At 34.9% G+C, this 20,685-nt stretch overlaps 1 protein-coding gene across 2 annotated transcripts; it reads left to right on the forward strand.

The window, feature by feature from the left end:
- The first annotated feature begins 2,626 nt into the window (after positions 1–2,626).
- On the forward strand, positions 2,627–11,234 carry NAA30_1 (N-alpha-acetyltransferase 30). 2 transcript variants are annotated; one of them, XM_051214706.1, is made up of 6 exons: positions 2,627–2,684; positions 8,253–8,345; positions 8,382–8,557; positions 8,598–8,724; positions 8,766–8,821; positions 9,804–11,234. In XM_051214706.1, the coding sequence occupies exons 2-6, from the start codon at positions 8,270–8,272 to the stop codon at positions 9,963–9,965; spliced, it is 597 nt and encodes a 198-aa protein (XP_051067890.1). In that variant the 5' UTR covers positions 2,627–2,684; positions 8,253–8,269; the 3' UTR covers positions 9,966–11,234. The 2 variants fall into 2 exon arrangements, with proteins under 2 accessions (XP_051067890.1, XP_051067891.1); XM_051214707.1 differs by lacking the exon at positions 2,627–2,684 and having other exon boundaries at positions 6,136–8,345; positions 8,373–8,557; positions 8,766–11,234.
- Positions 11,235–20,685: the final 9,451 nt, after the last annotated feature.

Below are 20,685 nucleotides of genomic sequence, written 5' to 3' on the forward strand. Positions count from 1 at the left end.
TGACCATTATTTTGAAAATGGTCCACCATGACCCTAAATAACGCAACTTAATATGATTGTTATCTCTACTTAGGTGTAAGTTTGTATATTACGGTAAACATTCCCTGCTAAATCTCGATGTTGATAAGTATTCAAACCTTACTAACTAGCTCAGTTACTGAACATAACTAGTCAACTAAGACTATAATAAGCAATGATGGTTTGTTAACAAGCGTTAACAGAAGGCAAGTGCTCCTGTGTTGTATGTCTGCTAAAATATCAACCACTTGGAAGTATTACCATACAGCAATGCGAATGCACATCTACCTGCACATCATTCACCACCAACCTAGGTTTTGTAAGGATTGTCTATCCGACCACTGATACGTATTTGGCCTGAACTATTTTTTCACCTATACCGAACCATTCTGCGAACCCAGGAGGTAATTCTGTAACGGCTTAGGTTGGTTGGTTAGGAGTTGACCTCAAACAACCAAGCATATGCCTGAACAATATAGTTCAAGTATTTATTCACTTCCTTATTTTGTATAGGTGTTATATTCCCTATTATCTTATATTGTATGTTGAGAGGTTTTGTTTGTCTGAATAAATAACTCCACGCTCCACTGTGACTGCGCGAAGATCGAAATAAAGACCTATTCACTATTTGTCTGGTTTCTTCTATCAATAGCACGAAGGTTACCTTAAGGCACGAAAACTCCTTATTATATCGTATTTAGTCCAGATCCTCTTGGATTGATGTCGTTTTGGGGGCTCCTTCAAATTTTCTTGATGTAAAACCGATAATAACACAGGCTAGTTTCATAACTGTATCGAATGTTCTGCTGTTTAACATATTTAATGACCTTTTGTAACTAATTTCACACAAATTAATCTCATGTTATATCACTTCCGCAGGATCGTACTCGAAATCTTATTTGTTTATACATCATGAAGTGATATACTATGGAAAAACGTGACGCATGTACACAAATCATATTAATCTAGGCATAAAATAGATGTTTCTTAATATCACCGTATGTAACACATTAACTTAAGCCAGACAATAAGCTTTTTGCGTCAACCTTTTGCAAAACGGCTGAGTGAGGAATCTAAGCAAGGACACTTCTCCTGGCCTAGGTATGGTTTACTCTTTAATTCTGAGAGAACTGGCCTTGCCCTTGGAAACACTGCCTAGTGTTGCATCCTCACATCCCCCATGTCGAAGCATGATCTTAGTCAATTGAAAGCTAAAGCACATCATACCATTGTTCAAACGCCGCCGACTCAATGACTCTTTATCCACCGGCCGATAGCTCTCCTCTTGATGTTCACAGTCATGGAGTCCCCGATATGAGACAGCCTGAGTGGCTACTTTTTACTTTTAAGATTCTTTACACCCCGACAACATTATCTCAGGAAGGACTGCTCCTACATGACCAACCTAATGACTGAGGTTAGCAGACGGACAACCATCCTTAGTTGAAAGGATAGGTTGGGGCAACAAACCTTGATTTCTCTATAGCTTTTGATAGGGTTAACATAATGTCTCACCAAGCCACCATTAGTAAACTGGCTTACCTCATGGCTAAATAACCTATATTTTAGGCTCAGATTAAACTTCACTTTTTCTCAGCCTAAAGAATATCTTAGTGGAACATCTCAGATTTCAGTGCTACGACCTCTTCCTTATTTATATGAATGACCTTCCTCACAGATCTAGGTTTTGGAGCGTAGTATACAATCAATATGGTAAAATGACATTTCAAGAGGACCTGACTCGACTTTAGAGACGAGCGGATTACAACGGACTTACTTTCAACTCTTCAAAGTGTAAAGCAGTCCATCTGAGACATTTTGCCAACTGCCTACACAACTTAAGCAAAGCTCCTATGTAGGTATCAAAAGTTGAAGAATATTTAAGAGTATTGGCACCCTAACATTCAAAGTCCAAAACCAAATATGACAAAAATGTTTTTCAAGCAAACCTTGCACTAATAACATCGGGGAGCACTTTTGGACAGTTCGAAGGTGAAACTTTCTATTTGATCTTCAACACCATCTTTGGTATGGAAACGTAGTGGTTCCTCCCTCATTCAAAAACGAAAAAGACATGTTGGAACGTATTCAACAGCGCGCCATGAAATCAGGTCGGGGATCAGATGTAAGCCTTATGAACAGATCCTCCAACCATCGAAAGTTTAACCATTAGAGTATGGGCATCCTAAAAATGACCTTCTAATGAATTACAGAATCCCAAACACTATTGGGTGTCCTGTTAAACGCTTACTTATTCACAACCCCAACGCAAACATTAGGAGCAACACCTTAAAATTGTCGCCATAACATGGCATAATAGACTGTAGGCACACATTCTAGTGCTAACGAGTAGCCATATTCTGAAATCCACTGCCAGATAAAGTGGTTCAATTGACTTCCTAGGAGTATTTCGTTGACAGACTTGACATGTTCTTAAGGACTCTGAATGGTATCTTAACATAATTTACTGCTATTCCCTTTTCGTCTGTAATTTCCAATAGGTTTCTACTTGAATTCATTGGTGGTTCATTGCTGCTGCATACAGAGGCCTATTAGATGAAAGCCTATTCTAATCCGTCGACATCCATTTGAACAATTGGAACCTAGAGGTCTTTTGCCTTTACCCGCTATATTTCGAAGTCCTGAGTGACCTTGGGGAAGTAACAGTACGTTCACAACATCATTGTTTTCTCTTCACCTTCTAGATCTTCTTAGGATTATGATTACAACATTTAACAGGAACAGATCTCATATTTGAATTTGCCGTCACAACCGCATAAGCAGAATTGTCTTTGCCTTATGAGCCAATTAGGCTCGGTGTATTTGTTAACTTAGCTAGTTGCCTTATCTATAGACATTAAGCTAGAATTAGATTGAGACAGTAAATCATGCTTTCCTGTAACAAATACCAAGTGCAACATTAACTTTTGGCTAAACTATCTGTAGGAGTGAGTTCATAATGATTCCTCAATCAGACGATATATCGTCTGATTGATGTAGTTAAAGCATATATGCTTTAACTAAATCACTACTTTACAATAAAATTGAAAGTTGGGAGTAAATTTCGTCTTAGTTTGCGAAGTCATGGAGATTTTATGAGTAATGTAGGGGGATAATTTAATTTTTATAACAAGACGTCTTACAGTTTGAGTATGGTGAATCTCAGTGTTCAAGAAACGTTAGCTACTTCGGTAACTTTTCGCGCTTTCGTATATTTACTACTTGAGAGTTAGCGAATCTGGCGATAAAATCCCTTAGTTTTGGGGTTCGAAAAATTCCTAAGCACTTGTAATATTGGTTTAAAAAGAATAACGTAACTGGTTTCTATTTGAGCTGCACGTTCCAAGTGCTGCTGTCCTTACTAACAGTGCGTCACAATCCAGGCCTTTGATCTTAATTTGTATAAGTGAAAAACATGTCGTTGCGAGGACTACTAACTAGCCAATTTATTTTTAATGTCAGTCAGTTAGTAACAACGTAGAACTTCGTACGTACGTACATCAGTTCGAGTTGCCACACCATATTAGCACAGAGATGCAGTGGTCGATTCAAATCCCGTAGTGATAGGTGTAGTAAAATTATAAGCTGCAATCAGAAAAATTAGGGTTTAAAGACGTTATTCAAGGAGTATAATCCAGTGAAATAAATTTGGAAGGAGAAAAAGAAGGGGACATGAAGAAATCAGAAGATTAGAATTCGGGAGAACACAAAGAGTGGATTCACCTGCGCCATTGCAAACGATTTTGAGCCATGTCATTCAGGGTCTCTAACCATCGGTTGCTATCATCTCGCAGTCCCCAACCAGGTAGTCTACACCTACCAACATGACTCGGTGCACTTGTCAGTGACTTCATGAACTTGTGCCATGTTTTGGTCTGGCCGCCCCTAGCTTTCTTCCAACCTACTCCTATACCACTGAACATAGCACGTCGAGGTAGTCGGTCGTTGGGCATACGTAACACGTGTCCCAGCCATCTCAACTGATGAAGTTTCACCACTTCATCAATCGATTTGCCATCCTTACCTAGTACTCGTTTCCTAACAACTGCGTCACTTACTCGATGGTCTCAGGATATATGAGCAATATTTCGAAGACATCTATGATCAAATACTAGTAACCTACGAATATCCTCTACTCTTACCGGCCGTTTCACTGTCATAAAGTAGGACGGAACGAACTGCTGCGCAGTGAATACGTCCTTTGGTTGATAGACGGATATCTCGCCTACGCCATAAATGACGCAAGTTGGCAAAAGCTAGTCGAGCCTTCTGTATCCGTGCTAAGATTTCGTCACACACCAGACCACAAGGGCTGATAAGACTTCCAAGATGAGTAAAGCGGTCGACACGCTCAACTACTTCACTCCCTATAATTAGTTCGGGTGTCGATGCAACTCAATCCTGAAGTAACATTTTGCATTTCGGTGGGGAGAATCGCATGCCGAACATGCTTGCATTGTTGCTTAGAGTGATCAGAAGACTGCATTTTGTCAGCGTCTTCATTAAATAGGACTATGTCATCGGCATATTCTATGTCAAAAAGTGAATCTTCCGGTAGAAGTTCAACCCCTGTAAATTTAGATGAGGAGAGTGTTATCTCTAAAAGTACGTCAACGACAAAGTTGAACAAGAATGGGGAGAGTGGACAGCCCTGACGAACACCACTTGAGGAAACCAAATCTGATGACAGTTCGCCATAAGCTCTCACTCGACCAGTTGTGTTCGAGTAGAGAGCCTTTACAAGTTTAATGTACTTCTTTGGTACTCCTTTCACAGTGACAAACACTGCCATAGAACCTCATGATCAACAGAGTCGAATGCTGCCTTAAGGTCGAGAAATACTACGATTGTGGGGCGTCTGAATGTGTGTCTGTGTTCTAGAACCTGATGTATTGTCAATATCTGGTCTAAACAACCACGTCCAGGTCGAAAACCAGCCTGATTTTCTCTAATCTGTTCTTCACGAGCTTTGGTTAGGCGTTGAAGTATTATTGATGCTAATATTTTAGACACTATATTTGTCAAACTGATTCCTCTGTGATTGTCACAAGAGGACTTTTGTCCTTTCTTATAGACTGGCACAATCTGATTGAGACCAGTCAGATGGGATTACGTCCAGTTCCCAAATTCTACCTAAGACCTCAGTTAATCTCATTGCTAATACTGGACCACCATTCTTAAAAATCTCAGGAGTAAACCCGTCAGGGCCTGCAGCTCTCCCTCGCTTCAGATTTCCTATAGCTTTTTCAACTTCGTAAAGAGATGGAGGACCTACATTAACTTGCCATTCAGGTTGACTGGAAATCGTAGGAAACCGAAGTGTGGCTGAAGGCCAGTTAAACTGATCCCTAAAGTGTTCTGCCCATCGATTCAATCTCCTGGATTGAGAATGTATAATATGTCCATTTTTCTCTGAGAGTGTTTCGCTAACAGTCGGGTTCTTAATACCGGTTTCCTTAACGAGTCTGAACAATTGTCTGCTATTACCTATTGCCGCTGCCTTTTCCATCCCTCTTGCTTTCGCTACCCACCACTGTTCACGATCATTGCTTAGACTTCTTGTCAGCTTGCGCTTAAGCAGACTCCGCTCTTCGTTATGTTCAGAGCCAGGTGGAATGAGTTTCCGAGCATCTATCAGTGAGATAGATGCTGCTGAGATCCAGTGTTTCTCCCTAACCTTGTGGTTTACCTTACTAGCAGATATCACTGCTGTTTCTACAGCTTTTCGGATATCATTCCATGCTGCATCGGGGTGGGCATCACATACAGGCTGCCTAACTGTTTTTCTAGTTGTTCCTGAAATATACTCTTAGCTTGACTATCATTAAGTAGGACCCTAAGAGGTTTCCTTGCAGCGTCTTTCCTACGTCCAGTAAGACGCAGGCAAATACGCGCTCGTACCAGAGCATGATGTGAATCTACGCATGTGCTCCAGAATGAGCGACAGTCTTCTATCGAGCCCCTCCATCGGTGGCTGATAGCGATGTGATCTATTTGGGTCCGACGTTGGGATGAATTAGGGGGTCGCCATGTCAAAAGATGTTTTTGCTTATGCTCAAAGTTAGTATTTGCAAGAAAGAGGCGGTTATCTGAGCATAGCTGCAACAGACGGTCGCCATTATCTGTTCTTTGAGCCACGATGCTATAAGATCCACCTAGGTTTCTTTCCCTATCGCTTAGTTTACCTACTTGAGCATTAAAGTCACCAGCCACTATTACTGCATCAGAGCGCCTAGCTTTTCGGAGAAGGTCCGAAAGCTTTCTGTAAAACTCATCTTTTACATCATCTGAGCTGCAGTCAGTGGGAGAATAGGCATAGACGACGAAGAGGCAACGACGAGTGTCCCTATCTTTTCGGATCCTTACTGTTCCGTTCAGTCGGACAGCGCACAAACGACTGTCTACTGGGATCCACTCTAAGAGAGCTAGTTCTGCCCTGGGACTCAATGCTATACCTACGCCGGCGAGGCAACGGGAAGCAGAATCAGGGCTTCCAGATACACGAAGCGTAAATCTAGTCGGTTCTTTATTTAGGCCTGGTGAGGTCAAATGAATGACGCTACTCTGATCCTGTATGCGCGTTTCGGAGACGCAGCACACATCGATGGCTCGAGATTCTAAAGTCCTAGCTAAGGAAGCCTGCTGTCCTATTTGGCACAGTGTTCGGACGTTAAAAGCTCCTACGTGTAGTTTAGAGCGTGGTTTCAGGAGACCAGGAACAGCGTTCCACGTACTCGAATCGTTTGCCCTAGCGGTGCGAGGTAATAAAGAGACGTGAGGAGGGTTAGTCATGGAGATAAGAGAGGTATTAGGAGGTGTAGGAAGGATTTGAATGTGACCAACTTGGTCTCGTGTGCTGTTACGGGTATGAGGGCTGATATCACTTTCCGGCTGCCCACACCGTGGAAGGGTATTTCTTGAGGAACCTGAAGAGGAAGTTGGATTAATGTTGGCCTTAACGACCTGGGAGCGTGACCGCAGAGCTCAAGGGACAACTGCTTGGGGCCGGTCGCGCACGGCCTTTTTGTGGGAGGTTTTTGACGTGTTAGCTCCGTTCTTCAAAGGACCTTACCGCCGGAGACGGAAATCCGTGAGGTAAGGTGAGATGTGACATTTTTAGGGTCGACCTTTTCCAACCCGACCCCTCCTTGTGGGAAGGCAGCATCGCTGTCATGCTGGTTGTCTGAAGGAAACACCTTACTGCTGTCACACCTCTGTACAGTCAGCAGTACGACTTCGCCCTCAAACCTTGGGTTGCTGCTTTTAGTCTTACCGTTCTCCAATCGACCTGCCTGGCATGGTAGGACCTACAGGAACATATGTTCCAGTCAATATAGCTCGGTTGGGTCATCACGATAGGCAAGCCCGACCCCCGCGTCAAGGTAGCAGCTTCGGTCGGGTATTTTTAATGTCCTCAAACGTATTACGGCCTTTTGTACGGGGTCTAGCTATCCAACCACATTTTACGCTCTCGAATGTGTCTACCTCTATTAGATCACGGTAAATCCTAGTTGTCTTTGTTAGCTTCACACCACGACGCAGGTTTAAAATCACTATTGTGTTCTTGCTGGTAGGTTAATAAGTTTCACTTTTGTCCTTTTCCTCTTTGGCCAGCCTAAACATGTCCTTTGTAAATTCAGTTATTTTAGTTATTTATTTACTTAAACACACAAACATTGGTACAAGGAGGCACCAAATAGATATGTGCCACGTAAATCATTCGATTTGTGCGAGGGCTGGGATACTGCCCGGGTGCCAAAACCGAAGCCGGTAGTTTAGATACTGTAACACTTATGTCTAATTAGGGATATATATATATATATATATATCAGCTTCAACTGGCGATAGTCACTCGTTTTCTAAGAAAATATATTATTTCTGACAGATCGTTTACTAGTATAATAAATTCCTGAGTAAATTCGACAATTTACGTTCCGAATAACGGATTTAGGAGTATTAAGGTTTGTTCCAAAGAAAAAGATCCAAGGCTTCTAATTTATTGTTGTCTGACATTTGACTATCCTACCAATCATAGACAAGTAGTACATTCAAACCATTCTAGACAGAAAATAATACATTTTTGTTACAACCTTCTTAGTAAATAACTGACTATTATTAAGTGAAATAGTGTTATAAATCCAAATCATTTGTGAAAATCTTAAGTATGACTTCGACTCCAGTATACATTTTTTGTGTTATTTGTTTGTTTCATATTTTTTATTTTTATAACTCAGCATATAGGCAACTGGAGATGTCAGACGATGTTGAACTTTCTACCGAGCTTAACAAAATCGTTTTGTCGGAAAAATGTCATAGTGAAAAGAAATGTAGGATATAATTTGTCGAGCTTCTAGACTTTTCAGTTCAGCCAATTGAACCTCTATTCACAGATACGCAAAATGGAATCACTTTTCGGCAGTATATTGGCGAATCAGATCTAAACAGTATTATCCATCTCATTGCTAACGATCTCTCCGAACCTTATTCCATATATACTTATCGATATTTTATATACAACTGGCCCAAACTGTGTTTATTGGTTTGTCTTGTGGATTTGTGTTAATTATCGAACTGTGAAGGCTGTTAGTGAAGACGGAACTTGTGTGGGCACAATTGTTTGTAAAATGGAAGGTAGTATAGGAACTGTTCGAGAAGGATATATAGCTATGCTTGCTGTTGAAGAAAATCACCGTAGAATTGGCATTGGTTTGTCGCGTTCTATTTTGATTAATTTTTATCTAACGTAGGATCACGATTGGCTCAACTTGCAATCGAACTTATGATTCAAGATAGGTGTGATGAAGTGAGATGACATTTTCAACATTTTTCTTTCTACATTTGTATCAACAGTATCATTGTACTGTTTTCACATTCATCCGATTCTTTTCTGTCATGTTATTATTTGTTATTCATCATTACCCGAGATATTCATCAATACTAAAATTTGATTATAATCATAAATTCTCAGAATAATCGAACAGCGTTTTCCTCCCTTCTGTAACTATAAAATAGGCAATACTCACTTAGTGTAATCCTAGTGGTCGAAGCATTCAACCTCCAACTCCATCGGAACCTCATCTCAATTTCACTTTAGTCAGCTGAATAGCGTTTTTAGCCTTTCTGCGGAATGTATTATTCAAAGCTGGATACACAACTTCCCTAATTGTTAAGTTGTATTAGATTCTACAATATTAGTACTCGTTTAGGCATATAGTTTTGTTAGAAAGGAATCTCTAATAGGAATTTGGATTTCCAGAGGATTATTCAGCCTAGACCGGTGTGTGCTTTTACATAAATAGGCAAGTGGAACGTTTACTTCTTCCAGTTTATTTTCCATGCTATCTTTACAAAATAGGGGACACCACTGCTGTTTCATTCCACTTTATCCACCCGCGCTATGTCATTCAATCATTCATGCTAAGAAAGTCGTTAATTTTCCTTTAACAACTCCCCAGCCTGTCTCGTTGTCGTAACCTTTTCAGTGATATAAATCAGTTGGTTATAATCAGCGTGGAGCCTGACACAAATGTACGTTAGCCCAATTCTTTATACCGAATCAGCATCACGGTATTAACCAAGTGAGCCATCATAGTAGGCAAGGCTGGTCACTGCATTGAGGTAATACACATCGAACTGGCACTGATTTGTTGTTGTGGTAAAAGTCATAAACCTCATCGTAAATACTACTCATCAGTTCTCAACAGCCTGTCATCCGATTTCTAAATTCCTCGTGTGTATGATAAACTTTCATATGTTTTTATACTTCACTTCTTGTATTGTTTTAGATCTCTTTAGAAGCAGAAGTTGACAACAAAGCAGCCCTTTCACTTTATGAGCAGCTGGGATTCTACAGAGATAAAAGGCTTCTTCGTTATTATTTAAATGGAAGAGATGCTTTTCGGCTAAAATTGTGGCTTACGCCACGTATGACCAATGGTCTTTTATAGTTTCATTATTCACTTATTATGTATTCGACTTATTAGTCATTGTAAATACTTGCTTTATTTTCGTTAAACTTGTGTAATTTAGTTTCTTGGTTTACGTTCACTAAAATTTCGTCCACCAAGAGATATCATATAACATGTAAACTGAATGTTCATTTCATTCTTTAAAATACATAGTAATCCTGATCTATATGTGTTTTTATCCGACGATAAATCTGTTTAATGCACCTGAAAACGGATTCTCAATTTATTTGTTTTAAAAGTCTTTTCGGTTGTAGAGTGAAATTAACGATATTCATAGAATAGTTAACAAAAATGTCCGTGATGAAACAAGTAAATACCCCTGCTTTTTGCTCCGAAACATACCAAGCTGTTCTTGCTGGTAAAGGTTATCAACAAATAATCCTGAATCAACGTACATATTACCTCCTGTTCTACCCAGAAACCACATTTTGGCTGAAATTTACGTGGCAACTGTAATTTTGTCGGGTTTCCAGTATCCAAAATTATCATTGAAGCTATACATATTTCAAGTATCTTGCATGTACCTGATTTGTATTGCAATTGCATTTTACGGGAAGATACGTACTTAAGTATTATTAAATTAATGTATACTTCTTAGTTTTCTAGTCAGTAATTAATATTGTTCTTTTGTGCATTTAGTGATCTATAGGCAGTGGACAGCTGCCTGTTTGGGCAAGGAGGATTCCACGTGCGTTTAGTGTAAGAGTAAACACTCGAGATTTAATAGCTCTTATCAAAACCAAAGTTTGGCAACATTTTCATGTACAAAAAGTCTTATTCTCAACACTTTATAACGACATAGCCATTTATTTAATAAGTCGTTAAACTCATCTTGTTTATTCATCATGTTAAATGTCATTGGCTGTTTTAGTAGCTGTTGGCGAATTTCATCGAGTGTTCATTTATTTCTATTAGCAAGTAGGCGAGATCACTATTATGGCGTTGGCACTTCGGTGCAATAAGTGAATTCGTAAAGCCAAGTGTTGATTTTAGAAGTTTGTATTTGTTATAAACCCTACTTCTAAGTATCGAGTAAAACTCTAAGATAACTACTATTAAGAACAAGTTGTAAATTAGATGTAAAGCTATATGATGTCCGTTCAATATGATACATTTAGTACTTTCCTAATTTAAAGTGTCATCAAGTTCTTAGGCAAAATAAAATGATCCCACTTCGTTTCCATAAGTTCTCATAAACTGTTCGCAACCCGTGGTTTTTTCGAAATAAAAATTACAAACTAGATTAATTTTACATAAATCTAGTTGCAAGTTATCTCAAACACACATTAGTATAGTACATCAGAAATGCAGATCCAATTAGTGGGTTATCTATTTGCCTGGCTAAGTATTGTGATAATTGTTGTGGATGCGGAGGAATAGACCAATAATTATCATGTTAAGTCCAATGGTGTCCTTGGACTTTAAATGGATATTTTCTATTGGTCGATATCTGTTCACTTGTTGTATATTGTACAAAATGTTGTTTTCTATTTTATGGTACGATGTGGTGTGCTTGATTGGTATATAAACAAAGTATGTTTGAAATATAATGATTCATATCTCCGAGCCTGTGACTTGTGTTCTGGACTCAACTAACTGGGTTAGACGGGGAAGTGGGACCAATCGAGACTCTGGGCCGTCCGTACGTGTTTACGTGTCACTGTAATCGATCGATAAGTACGCTGCTCTCTAATTTTCCAGTCAAGGACACAACAATTAGCACAGGGTAAAGATCGACCGCAACTTAAAGCCATAACAATAATGAATAGAAATTTCTTCATCCGATTAGTCGTTAACTCTTAAGACTTTACTTTGATAGGGTTATACTGTATTGTTCGCTTCTCTGGTACAGATACCACTGTTACAAAATTATTATTATACACGGGACCCTGGTTACGTGAAATTGATGTGGATGTCCTCAGTTAATCTTATTCATTTTACAACAGAAGTAAGTAAAATGAATTTTATTTATGACTAAGTATTCACAAAAACCCTAGTGAATCAGTTTGTGAAAGTATATCCAGCGCCGGAGTGATTAGTAAATTATGTATTTTGTTCAGGGACGATAATTGAACTAAGTGAAACACTTGATATACGTGAGGATTCTCACCAGAAACCCTAAGATTAGCTTTAAAATTGAGATTTAGCCTGGGTTAGATCTCACTTCTCTTGATAAAGAGTCAACCAGATGATCCGAGGTCATTCAGTCATATAGTTATTCTTTCTTCCAAAAGTTTGGCTTATGCCTACAAAGATGCTGGCTATCATCGTTGTACGAGATCACGCTTACTAATTTGAAATTGAAACTCGAAGACCTTATACTTTTCTCAGTGGTGTGTATTTTTCCAGTTAATCTTTATTTAGGATGTAGGTTTTATTCAAATCTTTTTCTCAGGGAAGAGTAATTTAGGTCGTTTCTAATTTTTTACTTGATTTTGCCAGTAATTGGTATTTTACGCAGATTTTTGAATTTTATAGTTAACATCATGAACTGATCTCAGACAACCATGGAAATCAGAAAATGCGGGATATCTGTTTCGTCCTAGCCTAGGACCCACAAATGACATTGGGAGATTGTTGCGCAATATCGTGAGTTGACTGGAGTTGAACTTATAACCCATCGGTTATCCGCTCAGTGGTTTGGAAGTTAAGTGTTTACCGCGACATCAAATATCTTGGATTTAATCTCTAATAAGGTCGCAGGCACGCGCTGCTGAGGAGTCCTATATTAGAACGAAACATCTGTCCAAAGCCTTCTGCTTCTAATAATTGTCTAACTAATACCAGTCTACAATGTTAATTATAATTAGTACTCTACTGAAAGTTACGAACATAATATAGTCAGTACTTAAAAAATGAAATGAAACCATTTTAAATACTTGAGATTATGTTAATTATTTTCATATGTTTATACATGTATGCATCTGTATGAATTTGTATGGTTTTATTCTAATTCTATTGTACAAGACAATATGAGTCTATTTTCCTTAATTCACTTATAAATTCGACTAGAATTTTTCATTCAAGACAAAAAAGAAGCAAAAAAAAAACAAATGAAATGAACTAAAAATAAATAAATTTCTACTAAGTTATTAGACAAATGGTGAAATTTCCAATTTGTCTTTAGTTTATGAAGATATTTATCATGAAACACTTATATTACTTTCTTTTTCCCTAATGACTAATGCATAATATAGGCTTACCAATAATAATAATACTAATATTTAACATTATTGTTTTTACTATTATTTTGTCATTTCATTCTTTATTCATTAAAACAAAGTATTAAAAAACAAACAGTATTCGATTAAATAAGAGCGAATTATTGACAGATGATTTTAAAGTAGAAAAAGAAGAAATATCTTATTCCTGTGGGTTTTTTTTGTGTGTGTGTTGTTTTTACTTGTTTCTAAGTGGTGTTCTTGTAACCTCTTCTTTAAATAATAATTTTAAAGATAGTAAATTCATCAAGAGAAAAAGAAAAGTTTATTCAGAATATTTCACATGTGAACTAAAATGATTATTCATAAACTATTCTAAATGATGATTATGTTCTTTAAAATGTTCTTCTTTTTTTTCTTTAAAGAATATAACTATTTTAAAAAAGAAATAGTGAGTCGATAAAAGAAAGGGAATAGGTGTAAGAGAAAGAGAATAGTGTGTAAAATAATAAACTAAATGGCTGATAATATCGTAGAGAAATTAATAGTTTATTGTTTTAAAGTCTTAAAATAATTAGTTTTAGTGTTTACAATTAATAAAAGAGAAATTCACAAATATATTCAAACTGTTCTCTAGTTGTCATGACTAAACTTGACGTAAAGACAAGAAAAGAGTGAATATCAGTGAGTAGATTGTAATAAATATATGAAGGAAGTGTGAGTGTTAAAAATCCATATATATATTTGAGTATTAATCAAGTATGGATAAATTATTGATTGTGTGTGTATTACAACCAATGGGAGAATAGATTAAAGAATTGATATGTGCTCAATCAGAATCACACAAAAATTTACATAGTGGATCAAGTGTCTAAATTACAGTGAACAGATAAATAATACAGTAGTGGAATGGGCTTACTACAAAAGCATTTCGAGAGGGAGAACTGACTGTCCCCATTCTCGGCCGTACCAGCGCATAAGTTATCAACTTGTATGCTAGTCACTCGTGAAAATATTTGGATTGAATAGTCAACAATTAAGAATATAGGACTTCTGTTAGCTGAATTTATTTATGCTTGGCAAAAGCAGGGAGAAGAAAAGGCAAGTGATTGAAGAGATGTTTTCAAGGTAGTACAAATTATTTAATAGTAGTTACCTAAGAAAACCTAAATTAACCTTATTAATATAGAACTCACATAATATGGTGGGGAACTTAGGATTTCATTCAGTCTGACAGACTAATCACGTACAAGTTCAACTTAGATAAGTAATGTGATCATTAAAGTAAATGGTTTACATCTGAGGATGATTTTCCAGAAGACAGATGTTCCGCCTTAATTAGGTAAAGTATTCAAAATGAAAATAGCTGACTCACCACTAGAAATATTCACTTGAGTAGCTCTGTTATGAAATGATCTACGAAAGTGAAGTTTTGATAAAAGTCTATCAAATAGTTATTCAGACGTTCACATGTACATTTAGAATTTTATCATTTATAAATACCAAAAGATTTTAAAATGGTGTGGTGTTTGAATGAACCAATGATTCCTTTGTACTTGTTGAATGCTTGATTTAGAATTCCAAATACATTACATTCGTTCGTGCTTATCTAGTACTTCTTGATCCGAATGTTATTTCTGGGATTCTTAGTTCATACTATAATTCGAATAATCCTAATCATCACAAATGAATTAATCAATTAAAACTTTCCTGACCAATACATGTACAAATTTGGATTAATGTAAGTGTATGAACTTTGTAAAAAACAATTGACTCTCATTTAAAGAATAGTAACTAACCAGTCCTTATGATTACTGTATTTGTTCACTATGATAATAAAATTGTCAATGTCATTAACTTTTTCTTTCAATTTCTTTCTTTTCTCAACAAATTTTCTTCATAATTCGTTAATTTCTCCAACTTTAACTATTTTTTTCTTCTTAGTGAAAAGAACTCAGTAACGCATGAATAATTTTACACATTTAACACACTACTATAAAACAACTTGAAACAAATAAAATGTCTTCTTTGTTTTATTTCCGGGAAAAAAAAACTGGTCAATTTACACAAACATAATTCAATTCCCAGTTGTTAAAATTTGATGTGTGTTTGTGTGTATGTTTCATCAACATAAAATATTGAACATAAAAATAATTGCATATGTACACATATATATTATTGAGCCCGATTTTAAAAAAAACCTCTGAAGCTTTTTATTAGTTTCTATATAGGAAAAGAAACAGTAGTTACTGAGTCCTTTTTGTTTTTACATTTCAAATGTCAATTTTTTTAAATGATTTCATCAATTTAATTTGATCAGTATGCAATAATCAAAAAAATTAAAAAACCAAACAAACATTGGTATACTTGAATGATTTTGCTAAGATATGCAATAAAGAATATTTACACTTTTACATTTGTCATTAAGTTTAATTGTTTTATTTATATGTTTACTGTTATTGAATAGCTTAATTGTTAAATGCCGAACTTTTGAGTTAGATAATAAGGGTTTGAATAACATAAGAAGCATCAGTTCCTTTAAGATTTCAAGTGCACCATCCAACTATATTTAGATTTTCCTGCTAATTGCCTCTAACTATATAAATTTAAATGTCATTCAAGTGACATTGAGTCTCTTAAACTAATGCCCGTAATATAAGTTGATTGGCAGAATTCGATCAGCAGTAAACGAACAAGACTTAGGTTATTATTCAGTGGTCAATCAATGTTGAATATAACACTTCGTGGTTTATGAATTGTGTCACTGGAAAGTATTGATAAGATAATAAAAAGAGAGATTTATAGCGATCAAAATGAGATAAAGAATTGTTTATTGAATTCGAGCAGAGATATTCAAGTACTATAGGTTGGTAGGTAAAACAAAAGACCTTATTATTTGGAAATCTATCCTTTCATTTCTGCGATTCAATGTTGATTTCTTAGATTCAAAGATGTGAAGAATCAAAAAAATGTTCTTCTAAATATCACTTAAAAAGTTAGATAGTAAGTGGTTGTAGGATCATCAGCAAAAAGTCAATGACCTGAGTTTTGTATTTATGGGGATTTATTAATAAAGGACAAAATATCTAGCCCATTGAAGCAATCACAGACGTTAATAGTCGGAGGATCTTGTGCTGTCTTTCATATTTTCATTATCCATATTGGGTAAAAATAAAGTTTTGTAAAGTTTCCATTGATTTTACAAATAGCAGTACTTTTAACAGTAAAAACTATCCACATCAAAAAATCTCTCATTGACTTACAAAACGTGTGTATCTTTATAATTATGATTGAAGGACTTTAAACATATAACTCCTAGTGGTAAGCATTCATAAGTCATTACATCAAATTGGTTATTTATATGTTCATAAGTCATCTTGTCCAAAATGATTATTATCCTACAATTTTTATACAGAAATTTATGCTGTGATATTCCATATAATAGTGAACAATATGACATTCTTCATCATCACTGTTTCATTAAAGTTTATGTATTACTAATATTATAAACATAAATGAAAGGACTGCGTGAAAATAAATCTTTATCTAATCTGGTGAAACAGACTAACTTTTGAAATATGCTTTCGTTTAAAACTGCTGCAATTAACAATTATGTGTAGTTGGAAATTAAATAATAATCATCGGTCGAGTCAAACAACAAGAGAGATGTAAATTGTTACAGAACGATTAAGTATAAAGAAAAAAGTTGTTGAATATTAGGTTGAAGTTTAAAAGGTATGTATTATCTAGTCTCGGCAAAAAATCAGATCGTTGTTGTTTCAAAACAGTGAAGTAGTTCGCTCCAGATTCCTCAGGTTTCAAGATACCGACTACATACACGATTAGCTAAGAGGCCTTCACATCTGCAGGTGAGTGTAGTAACTATAGATTGACGAGTTAAATCTTGTTGGCTTGTATGAATATGTTTAGGCAATTTATGCTATAGATAAATCTCTATCCAATAGCATTGATCATAGACTGTTTCACTTAAGAATTTACTAACTCAACAAGTCAAAGCCACCAACTGAAGCCTTGTGAAATAGTTCTCATGGTGAGCCTATATGGGAAACTCACTGTTGTTTATGCGACTGAACGTTATAAAAATAATCTTCAAAACATACTAAACTTCACAAAACCATTTAAATGAATACAGGTTTACGTTAATTAATACGTTAATTTTTAAGGTAAATAAAAACAAGGCTAACCATTACAGATATCCTCAGGGCATTTCATTTAACACTAATTTTGTTATGATTATATTATACATATTATGTTTTGTTTTACAGAGATTAATTTGATAAAATAAATGCCATCACAATGATGGTGTGAAATAATAAAAGTGTTACGGTCAAATATACACCAAAATAAAAACAACAAAAATTTGACAAAGTTTCTTAGATAATTATTAATTCTATTCCTATGGTTGAATGAGTCTAAATTATATACACGAAAACAATATTGGCAAAGATTATCAAATATATTGCATATATATATATATATATATATATATATATATATAACGGTTGACTTTTTGTCCTCATTTGTTAGTAGGTAGATAAGTTTAAATCTTTTTTTCGTTTTCTTATACTGTTTTTACCTATAGAAGCATCTTTGCTTTCTGGTATAGAAAGTATTAGAAAAAAATGGACAAGGACAGAATAATAGTAGACAAATAACTTCATATGATCAGTAGAAAGGCATTAAAGAAAAGTGTTATTGATGAGGAGAATCCATTGTACCATTATACACATATATATATGTTCACCAATCTACTCAATCAAATAACACTTAATATATTTTAATTATATTTTGATCTAATGAAATTGGATTTATTCATCCGTATGAAATAAAAACAGATTTTGATATGGATGACAGAAAGGGTAGTAGTCAAATTCATCAAAATTATGCTTGTCTGTTGTTTGAATACACAAAGGATATTTATATATATATTTCTTCGATTATATAAAATAATATTCTTCATATATTTAAGTAATAAATACACATTTATGCACATATAACCCAAAGTCTTCAAAGTCTTTATTAATTCAATAGAAATAGATTTATAGAAGAACAAATAAAAATGTTAATGTAACATCTTAAGTGAATGATTATTATTTTTTTATTGAGAAGTCCTACCTCTACTAAGGCGGTGATGATGTTACCAACAACAACAACAACAACAACAACAAAAATAATCTTAGAACTAAGAATATGATAGTGTAAAGAGAGAGTGATTTTATAGGAAGGGAGAAAAACTCAGACACTTATAAGAAGTAAAAGAATAGAAAAAAAAAAGATTTTCAATTACTTTTTGATTATAAAACTTATTCCATAACTGAAGATTGATGTTTGATCAGAATCAGATATTTATATGTATATGAATGTATATATATATTCACAGTGTCATATTTAATTAAAATTACAGTTACCTTTAACTCTTACTCAATTACTTGTCATTTTATGATAAAATATAAAGTATTATTTTACTGATTCAATAAGAATATTCATTTGGAAGTAAGAAAAAAATCATTAAAAAAATATATATTTCAAATTTTATTAGTTGAGATTATGAGTTAATTGAAGCTAAACCATTATGGAAAACCTGAAAGCACTGAACGGCTATTTCATCCTAGTATGGGACCCCTCATCCGCAGTGTGCATCCACAATCCCGTCCTGTGAAATTTGAAACCAGGATCAATCGGTCTCGCGCGTGAACGCCTAAACTCTAGACCACTGAGCCGGCATCCAAACGTGTTAATGTTTAACTTGAACTTAGAGTGTAAATATACATATATATATCGATGGTACTCAATGTGTAATGTGCATTCAATATATGTAATTCAGTATTTTGAGGTGAACCATCAATTTTTACCATATTAGATTGTGTTTTCTATCTTTTTCAGAGTTTTATAACATATTACTAAAGAAATAAAATATTTAAATTAATTAGACTACCGTGAGTTCTCACTGTATGTAAGCTGATTAAATGTACTGGCAAATAAATAATATTATTCCATTTAAAGTAAAATCTTACAGTGTAAATGGTATTTATAAGACAAATTACATTTTAAATAGATTGAAATCTAACACTAAACAAATTTTCATAAATTAACCATTTAAATCATAATTGTCCACTTATTATTAGTTTTGATATAAAGTGTTATACGGTAATGAATTATTGTTGTTGATTGTGAAACAGATATTTATCGTTGAAATTGAATGAAAACTTTGTTGTCATGACATCGGAGTTTGATAATCAATATTTCATGGGATTTTTTTCAAAAGACCGTTTCCTGTTTTTTAAAAAAATATATGGTAAACATTTGTTTACTGATATTTTATTAGCCAATGGTTACGTTATTCTTTATTGTATAACGTCTATTTTTGATGGAGTTTTGTTCTTTCAGCTGGATGGTTTGGTCGTGGAGCTTTCATCGTTCTTCTGAACAACATCATCAGCACAAACTTCAGATAGAAGTGAATTGTTCGAATTTCTCCATATGTGTTTCATAGCTTGTCCTGTACACCTCGAGGTGAAAGCTCCACGACCAAACCATCCATTTCAGAGAAGAAAACTCCATCAAAATCATCCACCTGAGCTACAAATCTTCTCCACCATCTCAACATGTCTTTTTTCATAATCATAATTATCACACTATTTTTATATAAAATAAACCAGTATATTAGAATTTTACTTTGAATTATTTGGAACATTTATTATTATTTTTGTAATAAGGAGAGATAACACATCAGATTTTGAAGTGTATCAACTGTCAATTCTTGGTGTTGTATTTGGGCTTTTGAAGACCAATATTCAGTTAGTTATCTGTTTTAGAAACTCAAAAGTTCCACAAAAATGCTGTAACATTCATGTACCGTTAATTATTTCTAATAATTTTGGATTACCATAATTTTATATTGCAAATCAGAAATCTGACACTTTTCATGTTCCTCAAAGAAAGTTAAAGGCTTGATTTTGATTTGGAGAAGGTTTGCTAATGGGAATTGTTAATAAATCTTTAACCAGGAAAATAATTTACAGCTGTACAAGTAAAGCCAGTTCATTACTTAAAAATGTAGTTCTGACATATACGTGTGATCTTTTTGTTAGTAATTAGTCCTACTAAAGTATAAATTCCCGTTTTTTTTTATTACTGTAGTGAATTATAGGAAATTATTACATTTCATAGATTGGATGCAGTCTCAGTGGTCTAAATATGAAGAGCCCACCCAAAGAACTTAAGGTCTTGAGTTCGGTCTCCGGTGGGGTCATGAATATGCAATAGTGAGAAGTTACACCCTAAGACCAAATAGATGTCCAGTGCTTACTGGCTTTCAAAATTACGAACATCCTTTCTTTAAGCCTCCTGATCAGTATTCAGTATAAATTTTATTATTGTTTATTTTAAATCATTAGGACGAATTCCCTTAATTTCATAATTTGATTGTCAAAATCACACGTAGTTTCAAGAAATTCAGTGAAAATAATTTCTTTCTTTTTTTCAAAGAATCCCTTTTTAAGTTGTTTTGTTACATG

The sequence above is a fragment of the Schistosoma haematobium genome, chromosome 2 (assembly GCF_000699445.3).
Source record: "Schistosoma haematobium chromosome 2, whole genome shotgun sequence".
Lineage (NCBI taxonomy): Eukaryota > Metazoa > Platyhelminthes > Trematoda > Strigeidida > Schistosomatidae > Schistosoma > Schistosoma haematobium.